Source organism: Pseudopodoces humilis, chromosome 4 (genome assembly GCF_049639895.1).
Source record: "Pseudopodoces humilis isolate 2021_Gansu_Grassland_sample_001 chromosome 4, ASM4963989v1, whole genome shotgun sequence".
In the NCBI taxonomy this organism is placed as follows: Eukaryota; Metazoa; Chordata; class Aves; order Passeriformes; family Paridae; genus Pseudopodoces; species Pseudopodoces humilis.
This window is the reverse complement of record NC_142203.1, coordinates 65,515,122-65,534,472: the sequence shown is the minus strand read 5'-3', so window position 1 is coordinate 65,534,472 and position 19,351 is coordinate 65,515,122. Positions and strand designations below refer to the sequence as shown.

Sequence of the window (19,351 nt, the reverse complement as noted above, 5' to 3'; positions counted from 1 at the left end):
GCTGGACATTAAATACCACACGTAAATTTACCACAATTAATAATACCTTGGGTTTCCAAGAGCTCCTACTGTAGCAAACTGTGAATTTCTATCCAAAAATTCTTGTAAACCTTTTAGTTCTTGTAGCACACATTCCAGCATACGGGATGGAACACTGCTTTCTATCTGCAAAAGAAAGCAAACTTCTTTACAGAAAGCAAGGTTTCCACACTTCTTTTTACAAAAAATTAATTTTTAAGCTAATATCACTGAAAAGACAAATAAGAGGATACAACAAATAAACTGTGTATAAGTAACAGATCATTAGAACACAACATATTATACCACATTCATTGCAGTGGCACACATGTGAACAGGCAGGAGTCCTCTGAAGATACACAATATTTAAGATGCTATTTTCTTTGCCCCTCTGATAGTAAAACATAACTGATTTAGCTACTTCCAACTCTGAGCTAGAACAACGATTGAACACTGTTCTATTAACAGCCACAGCCAGAAAAGATTTTATTATGATCATGGACAAAAAATGAAACAGCAAGCTGTTAGTTAGGAAAATGATGCAAATTTTTTTAATGTCCTTCCATAACTGTAGTCACTACCCCAAATCACTAAAGCATTTTATTTTTAGGGTTTGCCTGGAGGGAGTATGCAGAAACCCTAAGTGGGTTAATCAAGGAAGTGACACCAGTAAACATGGGGAAAAACTCAAAATTGCCAATTTCTTAGAAAGTAATAATTATAATAATAGCTTAAAAAGAAAACTAATTATCAATTAAGAGCTCAGCACTTAAAAAAACAATGACATGACAAACCTAACAGTTTTTCACTGGGAATGGAAGTTTAAAAGGACTTCAGAAGTTTAAAAGGACTTAAAAGAAACTTTTAAGAACACAGAATAATTTTTTACATACTGCAACAACTTCTCGATTGCCACTTTTGAAAACTCTCTCCACAACTATACTGCCATCCCAAATATTTCTGCAAAACAAAACAGTTTGTGTTAAAAGCCAAGTCATTTAACCAAGTATTTTTGCAAGTCTTCTACATATAATTTCTTAAAAAATAAATGGTAAATCTTTGAAGTTAAAAGTCTAAAATAAAGATTAATTTCAGATGAAAACTAAATATTAAAAAAACTAGCCATTATATAATTATGAATAGTACAGATATAAATAGTTAACAAAATTCCAGATTTTCAAACTTAAATTAAATTTTAATAAACTGATTAAATTAATTAAATAGATTAATATGATTCCCTGGAAGCTCAGTGTAAACAAACAAGTCTCATAACAAAACTTTCTTTCCCAGTCAGCATGCAGAGAGATCACCGACACATGCAGAATTCTATTTTTGCTTGGGTTGTTTAGGGCTCAACATCCAAGGAAACAGAATCTTTAGTACTGTTTCATTGCTCTGATTTGAGCATTCTGATTAAAGATTCTTCATAGAAATCACTTAAAGACACAACTTTGATCCTGTAAGTCCTTCTGCATTTCTGATTAATCCTTCCGTAGGAATTTAAAACGCACAACTCATAAGTTTGAAAAATAAACCTGCAGTTTTCAGGGTTGTGTTTATACACCTGATTGCCTGATTGCAAGCTCAGTATCTAAGCAACTTTCCTGCCCCAGGCATTCAATGAGTGTATTATTATTAAAAGAGTTGCAAAGACAACATGTTATATAGGTAGGTATTTCATAAACACATTAAATTTTTTTAATTTCCAATTTAAATGCTATTAATATAGAATGCACCACCTGCCAGCATTAGTGCAAAAACTGTGAAACAAATTGAGTGACAAAATCTCTTTTTACAAAGACCTCACCCTATAATCCTAGCAAAGTATATGCAGATGCCATTGTGTCTTCCAGAAAATACTATCTCAGGACCCATCATTCCACTAATGGATGTGCCAGGGTGAGACATGGAATTTCCAGAAGGAAAGAGGGGAGTTGACATAGCAGGAGGTTGTAAACCTAGGGTAAAAATAGGTAAATATTACTCATCTGAATGCCAATGAAAAAGCCTATTTAAAAAAAATAAAAGAGAAAAAAAGGTGTTACCTTGCACAGATGTCAAAATGCTAGGATTAGAATATGGACTATCAACAGTCAAAGGGGAACCTAAGAAGGGAAAAGAAATAAAGGTAAAGTTGTTGAATACAATCCAAACCACCCCCTCCCAAATCTAAGCCATAAAGTATCTGTACAAAAACAACAAAATTGTTAAATACTTTAAATGTTTTATTTGTAGTTTATTTATAGTTAAGTATCAAATTGCTTTCTTATCAACCAACACTCCACAAGTCAAACGGATACACTTCCTTCAAAAGCAGTTGAAGCAGCATTTTTTCCCCAGCATTCATGTGTTAATGTATTGCACACCATCGGTTGTCTGCATTGGATATTATATTGCTCACACACTTTTTGCTGTTCCTCACCTCCTGAATACTGAACACTGGTAATAATGCATTTTTACATGGGGCAGATGTACAAACTCTACAGCAATACTGCTAACTCAAAACACTGAGACTGTCCACAGCCTCAAGTTCAGCCATGAATATTCCATGTCCTCCTGCAAATTAAATCTAAATCACTAACTTAAGACCTCAAAATACCAGGAACATGTGTGGTCATCAACAAAAAAGTCCACATACCCTTAGCAAGCAAGGTGATGTATCCAGAAAAGGTAAGAAAAACTGGCACTCTGAAAATTTGACTTTTATCAAAGGATACAGTTTTTGCCTAATTTGTTTCAGTTCTCTCAACTTGACAGCACACAACAGCACAGAGGATAACACAGTACCAATGCATTCTCAGAGGACACATTGTCATGTGTGCTAAAAAAGCAAAGCACAAACTCACAGAACAGCAGCATGCAAATGTATGACTAGACTTTGAACAGTGGGAAAAAGATGGAACTAAGTTAAAAGTGTCTGGCCTTTCAATGCTAACATTACTGTTATGTAGTTTCACATGCAGAATTATGAGGTGGTTGAATGAATTTCTGTCAGCAGTGTCTGACCCACCACATGGGACATCCACAATATCAGAACCTTAATTTCACATGACAGTTTTCTACCCTTTGAGCAAACTGAGAAAGTAGCAGAAGAATGGTGCCATCTTCCACCTGGACCTGTTACTGAAGCAAAATGGAAAGATCTGATTTGATACTAGGTTTGAAAGAGCCATTTATGACAGAACGACAAAAATACGCAAACATTTAGACTTGGGAAAAATACACTTACTCCTAAAATGAGTCTCCTTGTTGACTACAGAGCTTCCTTGCCATTACCCCCACAGCCTAATTTCATTCTTAGTCTGCTCCTAGCATCTGTTCTTCCCATAGTTGAATCTCTAATTCAGATTTAATATTACATTTTTATGCCTTGCCTTAGCTCTTGCTCACACTGTTACTGTTCCACACCAAAACGGTTGGAAAGTGATGCCACTGATTCATTAAAGTAGCCACTCTTCTTAAGAGTTTTAATGGTAGTTCAGAATTCTGAAAAACAGGGCCAACTGTTTTTCCTAAATTTCATCTTAGTTCACCATATTTTTCTCCAATATTTAGGTATTTGGGTGTCACCCTGAAAACTAAGCTTTCTGATCTTGTTTTCATAGTTTTAGTTACTTTCCCAGGAAAGTAACTGTAAACATAAATGTTTACACATTCCTTCTGAGAAACATCTTTGATGGATGTTTCACATGACCAGTGTAATTGGGAAGGTAGTAACTTAGTTATCCAACCCCTGGTCATTGTCAAGAATCTATAAACACTGGAGTCAGAAAATAAAGTTACTTCTTTTCCTGTCATACCACTGAGACGTGTTCATATGAATCATTTGATGTCCTTTAGCGACTTTTGGGAAGATGTCAAAATATGCCAATGAAATGGAATTTCTTGGAATTCCAGGCAAACAAGTCTGTTACCCAAGTCTGTTGTGTAAAACTGAATGCCACATATAAGATGAAGGAAAAGGATCTTATACATTAATGAGTTCTTGATAAAAAACATTAATTAATTTAATTCAGTATTTCAGTCAGAATTTCAAACTCTTCATAATGAATTTCTTTTTTAAAAACACTTCCAATCTGGAATTGAGTAATGCATGCTAAGGGACAGCAACTATAGAAATGTAAGTGAATCCCAGAGTACAAAAAGGCCTTGATTCCAGGAAGCATCAAGTTCTGAGGAGAAAAAATAAGCACTTTTCTCCTTTGTAAGTGGCACTGAAGACTGAAGCAGAAACCAAATGCTGAAGACAAAGCTTTCAAAGGGAGAAATCACTCCAAATGACTAGTTAATTTCTTGATCAAATTTCTTCTTCCTTCTCATAAGCAGTATCTATAGAGGCATGACAATGACTATGTAGGAAGATACTGTTATAACTACACAGCAACCAACTAAGTCTCATGAAGTCTGAAATTTATTATTGATAAGTTGTTCTTCAGCTGCTGAAATGACTCTGGAAGTCACCAATGTATACCCTCTTCACAGTGTCTTAACAGAGTACATGCAATATGGACACAATCTGAGATAACAACCCCCCCACTAAATCAAACAATCACTAAAGAGAAATGGAAAAAGCTCTTGTCATTAACTAGCTACTAAGTGAAAATCACAGTCTATTTCAGACAAAAAGAACACAAGTACTTGTGAGAAGACAAAACACAACGTACTCAAGGAAAAAAAAAGCTGTCCAAAACCATGAAATGCTTGCTACACACCTGCAGAAACAGGAGAACCCAAAATAGGTCCAACGTTGCTGGGAGGAGGCAGAGCTGATGGAAATCTCATTTGTGCTTCTCCACCATACCTAAAGTTTGCAAAACCAAATATTCTCAACATGTCATACACAGCCCATTCCATTTTTATGCCTTTAAAAATTAACAGCAATTCTGGGGTTCTTTTAAAATGGGGAATAAAAATCCCAGTATAGTTTTTAAGGCAAATTTACCAATTCCAAAGTCAGGCTAATGCTTTAGCATCTTTTCAAGGTTTGCTTCTACAGTGAAGTGGAAAGAAGGGGATAGCTGAGATGACCCATGGCTGTCTTTCTATCATCCACTAGTAATTTCTATTCATCTCTATCCTGTGGTGTTACATGAGCATTTTGCTAAGCCTTCCCTTGCTAACTCCAGAGTTATCATCCACATTTTGTCTCAAATTTTGTGACGAAATTGAATTTAATAAAGAGCAACCATTCACAACCTACTGAGAACAGCTGACTGGCTTCAACACCTGCACAAGTTTTGGCAAGGAACTAGTAAGTTTTTGGGAACACAACACTCCAAGCTGCATATTTTATCATCACTCTCAACAGCCGTATCTTACAAAAAACCTGGTTTTTCTCCCTTTGAGGACAGCCAAGGGTGTCATAATATAGGTGTCACAATATAGGGTCACAAGAACCTCATGAGGTCCAACAAGGCCAAGTGCGAGGTGCTGCACTTGGGTCAGGGCAATCCCAGACAGAGCATAGACTGGGAAAAAAACTCATTGAGGGCAGTTCCATGGAGAAACACTTAGGAGCTCTCATGGATGAAGAGCTGTAAATAAACCAACAGTGCCCTAAAAGTCAACACTATTCTAAGCTGCATCAACAGAGGAGTGGTCAGGTGATTCTCCCCTTCCACCCCATCTTTGTGATGCCTCAATACACACCCCCACTGCATCCAGCTCTGGGGTCCTCACTTGAAGAAAGACTTTGGACCCACTGGAGCAGGTCCACATGAAGCCATGAAGACAATCAGGGTGCTGGAGCAGCTTTGCTGTCAAGACAGAGTGAGAGCTGGGGTTGTTCAGCTGGGAGATGAGAAGACTCTGGGGAGACTTTATAGCACCTTCCAGGACTTAAAGGGTGTCTTATAAAAATCAAGGGAGAACAACTTTTTACAAGAGCAGATATCGACAGGACAGAGAATGGTTTTAAACTAAAAGATCAAAGAGATTTAGGTTAGGTATTAGGAAAAAATTCTTTACTGTGAGGTAGGTGAGGCACTGGAAGAGGTTGGCTAAAGACAGTGAGACTATTTGATTTATTAAAGTATTCAAAGCCAGGATAGATGGGGCCTTAAGCAACATTATCAAGTGGGTAGTATTCCTGCCCAAGGCAGAAGGGTTGAAACTAGATGGTCTTTAAGGTCCCTTCCAACCCAAACAATTTTGTGACTTAATGTATACACCAACTTCTTTAAGGCAGCTAATGAAAATACACATATTTGCACCATACCAAGGATATGCAGTGATATATGGGTGTCCTGGGGTGATTTTTATGATGTTTGTATCCCAAATCACCTTGTTTATGTTACATATTAAGTTCTGCACCTTTAAGACAGGCTCTGAGAGCGAAAGGGGAAAAGAAGTGTGGTTTGTGTTCAGAAAGAGCACTCACTGCCCCCTGCTCCTGGACTGTGCTGTCTGCACCACAGACAGACAGCGGGATAGAGCTCTCCTTTGCTTTTAGTTAGTTTTTAGCTAGCTGCGGCAGAGAAGTTCCCTAAACTGTGTTTTCTTTTTATTGGATCTGTTCAAACCTACTCTGGACTAAAAACCCAACCAAACCCCAGGAGCTCATGCCTGTGGCCCACTGGGGCCTGGGCTTCAGCACTTTCCAGCGCCAGAGGAACTGATAAGAACCTGAGCAAGCTGAGTTACACCCCATGAAAAGGACTTTTTCTGGATTTGCCATCTCATCGAACAGCAAAAAGTTTTATTGTTTAATATTATTCAATTTCTGTTACATAAACATAAATAATTGGGGGAGGGGCTGCTCAAATTTGTTTTCTGCGTTAGACTTTAATCCTCTAGAGTGGAAGTTAATACTTCATCACTCAAATTGTACTGCAAAAAACAAACTGAACTAAACAACAACAACCATAGCTGAAGCAACCAACCAAAACCACCACCACTACCACCAAAAACATCAACACCAATAAACAAAAGTCACCAGGACCTGAACTGGCAGCAGGTTAAAAAGCCTGTACAAGTGTTTAGTGACCATAATGATCCTAATATTCAGAATGACAGACAGAATTAAAACTTACCTGAAGAATGCTCGAGTAGCCCAGGCAGATACTTCTCTATCATATGCAGCACTTGAGCAGGCCAAAATAAGGCAAGTGGCACAGGCCTGATCCTCCTAGAGCATATTACAATGTTAGCATGGTGTCTTACATTAAGTTGATAAGAAATGTATAGAAGCTATATTCCTTGATAACTAAAACAGAAAATACTTTCTGCATAATTTTATTTAGAAGCCAGGGAAATAAGCTCTTCCTAATTATAGACAAGAAGTGTATTCTAGCAAGTTATTCCACTGTATCAGGTAAGTTTTTGCTATAAATTTTTCGCAAACTCAGTAATACTACTGGTAGGGAACAATCTCTATGCCTAACATTTAAGTATGGCTAAGACTTATGCAATTTCTACAAACACAAAAACATAAATTACAATAGTGTTTGAAGAAAAAATACTTGTAAAAATCAATGTTTGCATATTCTAATAAGCTGTTACAATACCAGTCATGTCCCCTCCAAGGACAAGAGAACAGATTACAATGAACACTCACTACAGATACTACACAACACCAGTCATGTTAAAATTGTAAACCACAATAACCTAACTTCTGCTTGTTTCTTGTTTACCTTAAGCTGCTATTAAAAAAGAATACCCAGACCAACACATTTCTACTGGCCTTCAAAATATAAAAATCCCTTTGGATGTTTTTTCATAGGAATTCAACTTTTTTAGAAACTTTTCCTCTCCTGCTCTCAGATGAACTTCTTTCTAAACCAAGAAGAGCACTACACTTCTGCATGCAAGACAGGAATTTCAGAGAAAGTGAATTACACATTTTATTTTAGATTTCTCATAAAATGAGAAATTATTTCTCTATACAATATAGTTTTATGTAGACAAAAAAAAAGAAAAATTTACCAGCTACTTTAACTGGTAAATGGAACATTGACCAGAAGGTTGCAGCAACAACAAAAGAATGACAAGTTTTCCATTTTTCATAACATATCAAAAGCTCTTACCTGATGCAACTTGAAAAATCTCTCAATCTCTTCTCCATCTCCACCTGTATTGCTCACAAGAAGATGCCGCAGCTGATCAACAGGTCTGAGTTTATGAAACATAAAGCTTCCCTAAAAGTAAGGTAAAGCAAGTGAGACTAAAGTTGTCTTTACTCTGTTTAATCATAACACACCCATTTCCATGATGTTAATATTTGGCATTCTGAGTTTTCCTCCACTGCACCACTGGATCAAAACGTACCTGGTGCCCAAAGCCCAATTCTTAATATCACTAGTGAATCAAGGAAAGGCAGGGTAGTATTGCAATGGCTATAAACTCTCCATAAACTGAGTTAATATTGTTATTCTTAGCCTAACACAAAGCATAGAATATAAGCATATGCAAGTATATGCAGATAATAAAGGCTTCATTCATCTTGCAAATCCTGAAAACTGCCTGGAAGAAAAATACTTGAAGAATTCAAGGCCTGGTAAGACTTCACATTGATCACCTTCCCTGCATTTCCAACTAAATACTGGAAAGCGCCCAATTAATGCCCTTAACAAAACAGCTGCTATTAGACCTGCGTGCAGGTCTAGAGTTTGCAAGATATTAATATTTAAACATTATTATAAATAGTCAAAGATATTTGTTACGATATTGAGCTGCAAAAATATTGCTAAATGTAATCAGAAAAGCAGGAAATTTCACTTCTTTCTTTTTGTGGGTTTGTTTTCTAAAACCCTCTCAAAAAAAAACTTTTTGGGACTTTTTCTATGACAAATAAGAAATTATTAACTCAAATTTCAATTACCAACAATATTTACTTGAACTTGAATTTCACATAATCAAGGCTAAAAGAACTTCCCAAATTTGTATCTGCAAGGGTTTCTGGAGAGCAACAAAAGCTATCATTACACTATATAAAAGAAGTTGATCTAAAACATGTGAGTAAATTTAAAATAGGTACAGATAGTTCCAGTAATCCTCTTCCTGATTGCTTTTCATATTCGTAACATAATCCTTAAAACATATCTAAAATTAATTATGTACAGGTTTAGACGAGAAGTCTAATTTCATACTTAATTGTTCTGGTAACCTATATCAAGCAATACTCACTTGGGCTGAAAGCAGGACAAACCTCTTTGGTGGCAGCATGTGTTGCTGCACAACCACAGGTGAATCAGTTATGGGAATAATATCTTTATTTAGTGGTGTCACAATCTTCTGAACTTTAAATTCATCAATAGCAGAAAGAGCCCAGGAATGTCCATCAACACGGGTTGTCATCTGAACAACAGATAGGTATTAACGAAGTTTGGTAGCAGACATGGGTTTTGTACATCCATAGTAATATTGTACTATTTACCATTTAAAATTACACAGAATAGAATCTGCTCCTCACACAAGAAAACCCAAAGAAAATAAGCTTTTGTACTGTCTAACAGAAAGTTACCATCAAATTTACTGTTATATATACACTGCTGCTTTTAGGAGGGAATAATAATAGTAAGGGAATGATATATTGCTTGAGAGACAAGGACAGTGTTTTACATTTAAATGTAAAACAATTTGCAAAGTAAAGCTGCTACAAGATAAACAGCAACCATCTACTAACCACATCAGAACTAAGCACCATAAGCATCATGACTTTAAAAGATTTCTTAAAAAAAAAATAAAAAAAGCTTCAACTGAATTACAAAGGCTTACGAGACTTTTTCAGCTGGCAACAGTACTTCAAATACAACTCCAGAAGAGATGATATTAGTGAAGACATTCCATAAGACTATATATGCTAACCAGGAAGAACTGCTGCTCAAGAATAGGCTGCAGTTTTGTTTGGGAAACTTAGCTGCCTGTTGCTGTCTGATGCCTTGGGAAAAAGTTGGCACTTGGGATATTTATCTCTAATTTTTTGCAGGAAAGGGATCTGAAACAACTATAAAGTTCCTTTGCAAGTTATTAATTAAAACAGTAGATTAATCAAAACTTGACTATGAAGTTTTTAATGTACATATTCCCTCCATTCACTCCCAACTCTGCTATTTCTTCAGTAACGCTGTTTTTGACATGCCACACCTCTAACACTGAAGACTTGAAATGTCTTTCAGAGATTAAATATGTGTTTTCAGTGAACTGACACATAAAGCAATTAGCCCCTTCCAAACTTTTCTTACAAACCCAATTACATAACAATCAGTAAAATGAAAGTCAGAAACCGCACCCCAACACATGAAATAATGAATACATTATGTGCAGATTTGAATGAAGATATGGTATGTAAGTTTAAATAAGGAGTCCCAAAGTTTCTATCATCTACATTTATCTACAACCTTTATCAAATTTTATACTGATCCTCACTATTAGGGACTGAGGGCCATGTTCTTCTGTGTTTGTGCACAATATGCAGCATTGCTACAGGCAACAGAATTCTCAAATATATTAAGTAGAAGTCAAGGCAATTGCTTTTGACATATAGCTCACATCAACTTAGAAATCTATGTTTGAACTAAGGATCCCTTCTAAGATAGACTCACAGCTTTGTGAAAGTAACCAAACTCCTCATGAAGTTTTCTGTGACCTATTTATTTCTTGCAGACAGTAACATTCAGGCACCTGTTATTAGGACAGAAAATGTAATATCTAGATATCATCAAATCATACAGAAGTTTGCTTTATACCTGTGTTTCCATCATTGGCTTTTGAAAAGGGAAAGAATCATGATTGACACACCACAGGATGTCATTATCTTCATTTTCTGAAGCTGCCATCAGCAGGACCCCTAGCAAGAATAGCAATAATAAGTCCATATTAGAAGCAATCATCGTGCGTTAAATGCAAACTCATTAATTCATTCCTAAATTATAAAACTCAATCTTTAAGTTATTATCATACAATCTGAAGATAATAAGATACAGGAAACAGTATCTCCTGGATTTGTATGTCGTATGGTACTTCAAAAAGTCACTTTTAACACCATTTGCCACCTAAAACGTAGAACAGATGTTTGTAGGGATAAAAGTAATGGTGACTGTCACACACAAAACAATCTCATCTGAGCCACGTTCCACTGCTCACCTTTGCTATAAAGAGCTCTGTGAACCTTTGCAGGCTTCTCTACATTTGAAGAAGCTGAAAACCCAGGTGGCAATCGGACATGGACCAAGGTTAACATGGAAGGACGAGCTGTTGGATGTTTAAACTGTGACGTACTAAAATATAGTCGGACACCTAAACAAAAGATAAAAAGGGTCAAAACTTTGCAGATACCATTTATCAGTTTAAGTAGAGTGGAATTAGCATACTTTTTTACCTGCATGTGTGATTGCTAGTAGCTGACAATCTGTGGATTCAGAATTTTCAATCACTGCTATTTGAATAATAGGCTTAAATACGGAACGATCAATTGTTCTGAAAAATAAAACAAAAAAACCCCAATACACTTTTGATCTAAATGCTTCAAAATTGTACTGTGAAACTGTGGGTCTTAAAGGAAGACTCTTGCATTGTAAATGTCACCAACATACCTAGCAATGCTCCCTGCAGCAGAAACTATAGCATTTTGTGAAAGAGAAGTAACCCTGGTCATTCCTTGACCATCTTGTCCCAAATCATAAACCTGCAATTCAATAACACAGCTTAGTGATTTATAAATTAATAAATTCAGTCTCACGTATCAAGTAGTAACTCAAGCTGTATTTTTATTTTGTACTCATGCTTCCATAGAATTGAGGCTACTCTTTCCTCAGAAAAGAAGTAACTGAAGTCTTCAGCACACACATTGCTACAGAAAGATAAACAGAAGTAAGGGCCTGACACAGCTACAGAGGATTCTCAGGTATTGAGGTAAACTTACGAAGGTACCTGTACATTACTGCACATATTAGTAACAGACCAAAGAGTCGTAAGAAGTCACATACTTGCAGGACTCCTTTTTCTGAGCGGGTGTACAAGATATTTCGAGAGTTGTCAATGGCAATTTGCACTACAGGATCTGGAGAGGGAGGAAAAAATGGAGAACCAGCAGATCAACACCGGACTTTGGAAAGCAAGTTTAAGACAGAATCTCTACAAAATAATGAATTGCAAGTTCACAAAAACTGCACTTTCATACAGGACTGCTGCTCTAAGTGATTTAAAACAGCAATCAACTAATACAACTGCTAGTAAACAAACAACAAAAAAAATCCCAGAGCAAAAATCTTTAATTTCAAAATAACTTTTCACTAAGCAATAAAAGAGGGCAAGATTATTCACTTATACATTTTTCACGTATATGGTGATACCACTAAGCGTGTATTAATTTTGTGGTACTAACTAATTAATTTTGTGGATCACTAACTTTAGTCAGAAATATCACTTTTTCAGTCTTTGCTATCTATATCCTGAACTAAACATGCAATCTGTCTTGATTGTGCAATTCTTTTATAATGATAAAACACTGCAAGTGTCATTGACAGTAACTAAATGCTCTGAGTAAGCAATATATTCAGACTGATTTCTTGGTAATATTATTTTAAAAGGTTACATTAAATTATTGGCTAATAAGAACATTAACATCAGTACTTACCATCCTCTGAGAATGTGAACTGTAGCAACGAAGGAATAAGAAAAGACAGTGCACTCTTTGAATGATTAATTTTTCTACAGCGCTGGCTAAACCAGCCTGCTTCAGCCTACAATTTAAAACAAATACAGCATTGAAAGAAAAAGCAAAACAAAAATTGAACTAGGAGCAATATTAAAAAAGTCATTCAAAGGACAAGTATGAAAACAAGTAAAGATCTAACAGCAAACTAGATTTAATTGAACACGTATGTATTATTCAATTGAAAGAAAACATCATTAAAAGGAAAATTTTGCATAAAAAACTGCGCGCAGATGTCGCAATTTGAATTTTTAAACTTGATCAAAACTGACTGCGCACTGCTATATCCCACATAAATACTTCCTCTTCAAAAAATGCATCTACTCCAAGTTGTGCAACCAAGACATGCAACACAATTACAGAAGGAAAGAGACTGCAAACTTGACAAATTTTAGAACCATTACTGCTGTGATCCCACAACAGTGAAGCAATGAAAAAAGCCTGTGTGTAAAACCCACAGTCACCTGGTATGCTACTTCATATAAGCAGCCATCTTTTCCTGCCAGAAAGATCCTCCCATTATCAGTGGATGTTATTGCCAGGATGTAGGTGTTGTCAGTAGGGAGAGAATACAGGGGATCTGGTAGCAGCTGCATTCCTCCAGATATGCTGTCATTGAGCGATCCAGTACCTTCAGTAAACAAACAAACAAACATCCTCTTTAATTTTTAAGCTGTTTTAATATCTACATGTCTGTGAAACATTTCAGACACCAGAAAAAAATTACAGTAAGTTTCATAGTTACTGAATATATTCACGAACAGCTTTTGTCCAGTGTGAACCACAGAGTAACAAATCCATTCCATGTAGGTTTCCAAGGAAGGAAATGTTATGTTTTTCATTTCTATAGACTGTTCTCTCCTCTAAATCACACCAAAACACGTTTCAACTTGTTTTCTCCTTTACATCAACATATTATTTAAAAAAAAAAAAAAAAAAAGCAAGATGTATGTTCTCTTACTTTCACCAAACAGATTTTCCTCTTAGTATACATGGCATAAAAATATGTTATCAGGTTCTCAGTTTTTATGGTTGGCATACCAATGCCAACGCAGTTAATGAATTCTCTTCACCAGTTTCAAGACTCATGTTCCTGTCTTCTCTCCCTCTTCAACATGCCGTTCAATTAATAAGAGCACCTGTTCCAAAAGCTCTTTTTACATTAAATAGGCGAGTAATAAAACTCAATGCTTCTCATGGAGTCCATGATCCAGCAAGTGCACCCACCATAAAAATTATCTTCCCTGTTTGTAACATGATTTGAAGATTTAAAAACTAGCAAGGCACTTGTCACATGGGTTTTTTCAAAAATTTTTGAATGACTACTAATAAAACTGCCATGTGTAAATACACATGGGAATTAACACACTGCCATGTGTTAATACACAACTGGAAATAAGGGGAGAAGAGAGAATTACCTGACTGTATATTAGAACAATGAAGCCCTAAAATCACAATATCCACAGGAGTAGCAAGGACAAGTAAGTGTCGTACATGAGGCTGGAAGATACCTAAACAAAAAGAAGAACATTTTAGTTTAGAAGCAGCCTGCTTCTTTGATCACAATGATGTAAGCAAATAAATCCATTGGAAAGCCACATCAACTGATTAGACAGAACAGTCATACATTAAGCCTAATGATCTGCAGAATTCTTGAATTAGAAAGGAGTATCAGAAAGCAGGCTGACTTCCACTTCATAAAACACAGCATCTTTAAAATGACATTTCTCTTACCAACATGCTTCTTTTAAACTCAACTCACTTGCCAATTCAACTTTGACTTTACTGTTATCTTAGCAGTAGATACTGAAATAACTGTGAGAGCTAGAAACTAGAATCTCATGGAAATTATCACTTGAATATGTAAATTTATAAACAGTATAAATGTTAAAGCATGATGTGGAAAAAAATGCAAGCTTATCAGAGTAAATAATTGTTAAACTACACATTATTCTTGGCTCATAATTCATTTTATAATGTTTCTAGAAGCAAAACAAATCCATACATTCTGTTATGTGTACAAATATACACATATACAACTACAGGTTTTCACGTATCATAGAATCATTGAGTCTAGAAAAAACCTCCAGGACCACTAAATCCAATCATGAGACTGAATATCACCATGTCAACTAAACTGTAGCACCAAGTGCCACATCCATGCATTAAACTCATGCATGTTAATATCTACACATATAATAAAACCCCAAAACGTAATTTGATTTTTATATTACTTCATACTGTATCATTTGTATAAAACACAAAAATATATATAGATATATATATATAAAGTCTAAAACAAATACACAGAAGGTTCAGTACTGTCCAATTCTAATCTCTGTCATAATATTCCTTACCTGCCTTTGGCTTTACAAGGCCCACTGCAAGAATAGTTTCACTCAGGCCATCAAAATAAGCCAGATCTCCTCTGTCAATAAATAAAAAACTGCATGAAATTTGTCGTATAGAATCATATAATAACAAAGTAAATAAAATAATGTGTATTTAAAAATTACTAATGCTTTTGCAACACTCTGAAGCTTTCAGTGAAAGCAGGCCATTTAAGTTGAAGTTCCTATAGTTGAGTTTCAAACCTGAAACCCAACTGCAGTATTTTATATTTTGGATTTTCATACAGTCTACTCTGAATTATATAATGCTGCATCTGCAGTATTGATTAACATCAAGAGCAGAAAATCACATGGGATTTTTTTCCTCCATGAAAATTATGCAAAAATTCCCAACTTCTTCCCCACTATCTATCACTAACACCATGCAGTGCTGTCTTCTTTGGGGAAGGTATTTCATACACTCTGACACAATGTAAATATATAGATAGTAGCTAATCTGAACTTTGTTTTTTTCAGGAAATGCAGCAATACGTACAAAGCAATACTACACAAATGCTTACTGTGTGAGCAAATAAAGAAGCAAACAAGCAAACTATAAACTTATCAATGCCATTTCAAAATGTAACAAACTTTTCATTAATAAGCAACTTACTTTCTTAAAATAAGCAAGGATGGAGAGCTTCAATTACAATACTTCAAAATGCTAATGCCCTATTCCCTTACCACTGTGCTGCATTACCCAATGCATCTCAGTACTTACTTAATCTACTTATAAAAGTTAGGCAATAGAGGAATTTTTATCAACTTTTTCAGCACAAGCAAAGCCTTGTAAGAAGTGCAGTAACTTTCGAATATTAGATATGTCTGACCCAAAGCAAATACATTTAGTTTTCTCTCACCCATAATGACTTGGCAGCAATATTACTAACTCTTATGGATCCTTAAATACCTACTATTCAAAAGCTTAGTAAAACCTAAATGGAATTAAGATCACTTAAACTGAACAGCATGCTTCCATGCTTCCAGTAAACAATCTCCCACTACTGCAACTGCTTATTTCTGGTATAATACCAATAGAAAAATATCACAGAACAACATCCTCTACATACCCATCTTCATAGTTCCACATAAAGATGTCACTGTCAATGGTTAGCCAAGCTCTGCTGATCTCTGGAAACACTCCCATCATACAATTGCACTGCATATCTGAAGCACTGCTGATGTAAGGATTAAATGCACTTTGGGTAGCAATGGCAAAATCCTCTTTTTAAAAAAATAATTTTAAAAAAAATCATTAACATACAGTACTACACAATCTGGATACTTCAAAATTCTTCATTTAGAAACCAATTCCACCAACAACTCTACACAAATGTACCTCGTTACCACTTTGAGTATTTCTAAGAGAACCTGAACAACATTCAAGTTTTTTGCTGGGAGTCTGACAAAAAGTTTGGAGAAGAAAAATATGGCAGAAAGACATTTCTAATATTACCTCTTACACAATCTAAGACATTTGTTTACATAAGGATACGTCCAAACTGCTCCACTAGCTCTGGTGGAAGTGGGACTCGGCGGACTGAGCTGATTTCTGGAAGATTGGGTATTGACAGCAAACCTGGTCCTTGTAAAGGATAATCCATATCTGACATACCAGATACAGTAGGGCTACCTGCAAGAACAAAGAAAAAAACAAACAAAAAATTCAAACATCTTGATGCTGCAGAGACTTTAAACATGTAATTGGACAAAGGTTTCTCCTGCAGGAGCAAAACCACAATCAATAAATCTAAGTCTCAAATGAGGTAAGAGCAAACAGATTTGCAAACACACTCTTATAATAACTCACCAGGATCTCAGCCTACCCTTTACTCCCTTTTTATTGTGCAGTGCTTTTTTTCACAGTATGGTCAGACATTCACATGAACAAGCCAGAAGCATACGCCTTCACCTAGAAAGGCTGTATTTCCAGTACAGACTTAAAACACTAACATGCACTATTTTATGTGCTGTGTATCCACGAAGCTGCCAGAGCAGTTACACTGTGGTCATGCACATCCACTGCGCAAGAGAACGCAGATACTCTGTTTGCATCCAGCCACCTCTGGATATATACGACTAGAATGCCTCTTTAGAGCCCACTTTGCCAGTCAGTCGGCACTAATGGAGAAGGAAATGCTGCCTCCATGTGTTAAGGAGAACAAAACTCTTTATTTTTGGTGGAAGTATACCTTAAAAGTGTGACACAAAGCTGCAGACAATAAAAAAGTCAAACAAGCTTAAGAGAGCTTTCCAAGCTACTTGTAAGTTAGGCATGGTTGTGGGCACATGGCTACCATAAGAGCATTCTGCACGGGACTTCCCAACAGGAAGAACAGAAAATTAGGGCCGTTTTCGTCTCTATTTAGAGGGACATGAGGCAGCTAAAGCCCAGCCCTCCTGAAGTGCTCACATCCACAGCTCTCATCCGCGCAGTGAAGCGGACAGCGCACGGCCCACACCCCACCCCGCGATGGAGACGCCTCCTCACACCCGGCCCCAGTCTCCGAGCAGGGCCCACAGTCAGCACGTGTGTCCGGCCGGGCCGCGCCGGCCTCGGCCGCCCCGCGGCGGGGCCCGGGACCACAGGGACCCCGAGCGGGCGCTCCTCGCTCACCTGGCGCCGGCACCGCCAGCAGCTCCGACAGGTCCGGGTAGCAGCGGTCATCCTGGATCTGCCGGTCGATGATGCGGCCGGCGATTTCCAGCGCCTCCTGCGCAGCGGGCGCGGCCGGGCTCATGGTGGCTGGCATCGCGACGGAGGCGACACCGGCGACAGGAGGGCAGCGGCGACACGGCGATGGCGGGCCCGCGCTCTCGCGCCGCTACACCGCCCGCCCAATCCCGGCAGGCCCCGCGCGCCAGGCCGTTTCCGGCGGCGGGAATCGGGGGAGGGGAAGGGAAGGAATGGCACTAGCGACGGGCAGAGCCTCAGGAGAGGATGGGTGGGAGAGCCGACTAAGAGGGGAACCTCATCAATGTGCTTAAATATCTAAAGCGGCGGAAGGGGTGCCAAGAGGATGAGGCTCTGCTCAGTGGTGTTGAGCAAGAGGTAGTGGGCAGGAAGGAATGCACAGGAAGTTCTACCTGAGCACGAGGAAGAACTTCGTTAATGTGCAGCGACTGAGCACAGGAACAGATTGTCCAGAGAGGCTGTGGGGTCTCTCTCTCTCTCTGGAGATATCCCATTCGTTTGGACACAATCCTGTGCCATGTGCTTTGGGGTGGCCCTGCTGAAGCAGGGAGGCTGGACCAGCTGACCCACAGTGGTCTTTCTAATCTGACCCATCTTATGATCTGCTCGAACAGCCTGGCTGGGGCTGCGTGCCGCATTGAGGCGTCCTCAAAGCCACATGAGCTACAGGCGTGATCTGCTCTGCAGCCCCTAAAAGGCACAGGGCAGCCCCAAGGAGAGCAGTGGGAAGCGGCTCCTGGCCTGTGGGTGGCCCCGGGCAGCTTCCTGCCTGCTCTGCAGACACAATAGCTGTGGCTGGGCCCCAGTGACTGCATCTGCTCAGGTGCCCGGGCTCCTGGTCCCGCCTCTCCCTGCCCCGCCCCGCCCCCACCGCCTCTTTGGCACTGCTCTGAGCTTTGGCTGCACTGTAGCCCCGCACCCCCTGCATGCCGAGACGTTCTGCCGTCCCAGCTTGCTGCCTCCGGAAGTCCTGCTGACTGCCCCAGGAGTGTTTGTGCAGCGAAGCCTCTCTCCCTTCCCGTCCCGGCCGAGCCGCCATTGCCGCCCGCTCCCCGCGCCACAGCGCCCCTGCCGGCCGTGCCCGGAACTGCACCGAGCGGAGAGCGCCTGCGGCCGAGCCGGCGGGCACTGTGTCCTGTTCTGTTTGCTGCTAATGCCGGAGTTGTTGTTGTTTGTTTGCTTTATTGTACATACTAGTAAAGAACTGTTATTCCTATTCTCATATCTTTGCCTGAGAGCCCCTTAATTTCAAGTTATAGTAATTCGGAGGGAAGAAGTTTACATTTTCCATTCTAAGGGAGGCTCCTACCTTTCTTAGCAGACAGGCGTCTGCTTTCAAACCAATACAAAACCCCATCTGAATATGTTCCCAGGTAACTTGCTCCAGGTGACCCTGCCTTGGCAAGGGGCTTGGACTAGCTGACCTCAAGAGGTCCCAGCCCTAATAACCCTGTGTTTCTGTGATTTTGTGTGCAGTGATGTAAGCCAAAACCAAGCTTACATCAAGCTCCTCCAGATTGGAGACCCTCCAGATCTGAATAGGGGTTTGAGTGCAACTTTGCAATTGTTTTTTGATTGTTCATCTGGCTGGACAGT

The 19,351-nt window shown here is 38.4% G+C and overlaps 1 protein-coding gene across 1 annotated transcript in view; it reads right to left on the bottom strand.

The window, feature by feature from the left end:
* Positions 1–17,892, bottom strand: part of NUP155 (nucleoporin 155) — a 30,336-nt gene extending 12,444 nt beyond the window's left edge. Inside the window, exons 1-20 of the mRNA XM_014257015.2 lie at positions 17,678–17,892; positions 16,556–16,693; positions 16,131–16,227; positions 15,028–15,098; positions 14,089–14,181; positions 13,135–13,301; positions 12,593–12,698; positions 11,943–12,016; positions 11,550–11,641; positions 11,336–11,433; positions 11,101–11,253; positions 10,704–10,804; positions 9,142–9,312; positions 8,043–8,153; positions 7,050–7,144; positions 4,731–4,819; positions 2,064–2,123; positions 1,826–1,976; positions 912–978; positions 47–165 (exon numbers count right to left, since the gene is read on the bottom strand). Coding sequence (XP_014112490.1) covers positions 47–165; positions 912–978; positions 1,826–1,976; positions 2,064–2,123; positions 4,731–4,819; positions 7,050–7,144; positions 8,043–8,153; positions 9,142–9,312; positions 10,704–10,804; positions 11,101–11,253; positions 11,336–11,433; positions 11,550–11,641; positions 11,943–12,016; positions 12,593–12,698; positions 13,135–13,301; positions 14,089–14,181; positions 15,028–15,098; positions 16,131–16,227; positions 16,556–16,693; positions 17,678–17,813 — 2,189 coding nt within the window. The 5' untranslated portion in view covers positions 17,814–17,892. The remainder of the gene's footprint in view (positions 1–46; positions 166–911; positions 979–1,825; positions 1,977–2,063; positions 2,124–4,730; positions 4,820–7,049; positions 7,145–8,042; positions 8,154–9,141; positions 9,313–10,703; positions 10,805–11,100; positions 11,254–11,335; positions 11,434–11,549; positions 11,642–11,942; positions 12,017–12,592; positions 12,699–13,134; positions 13,302–14,088; positions 14,182–15,027; positions 15,099–16,130; positions 16,228–16,555; positions 16,694–17,677) is intronic.
* Positions 17,893–19,351: the final 1,459 nt, after the last annotated feature.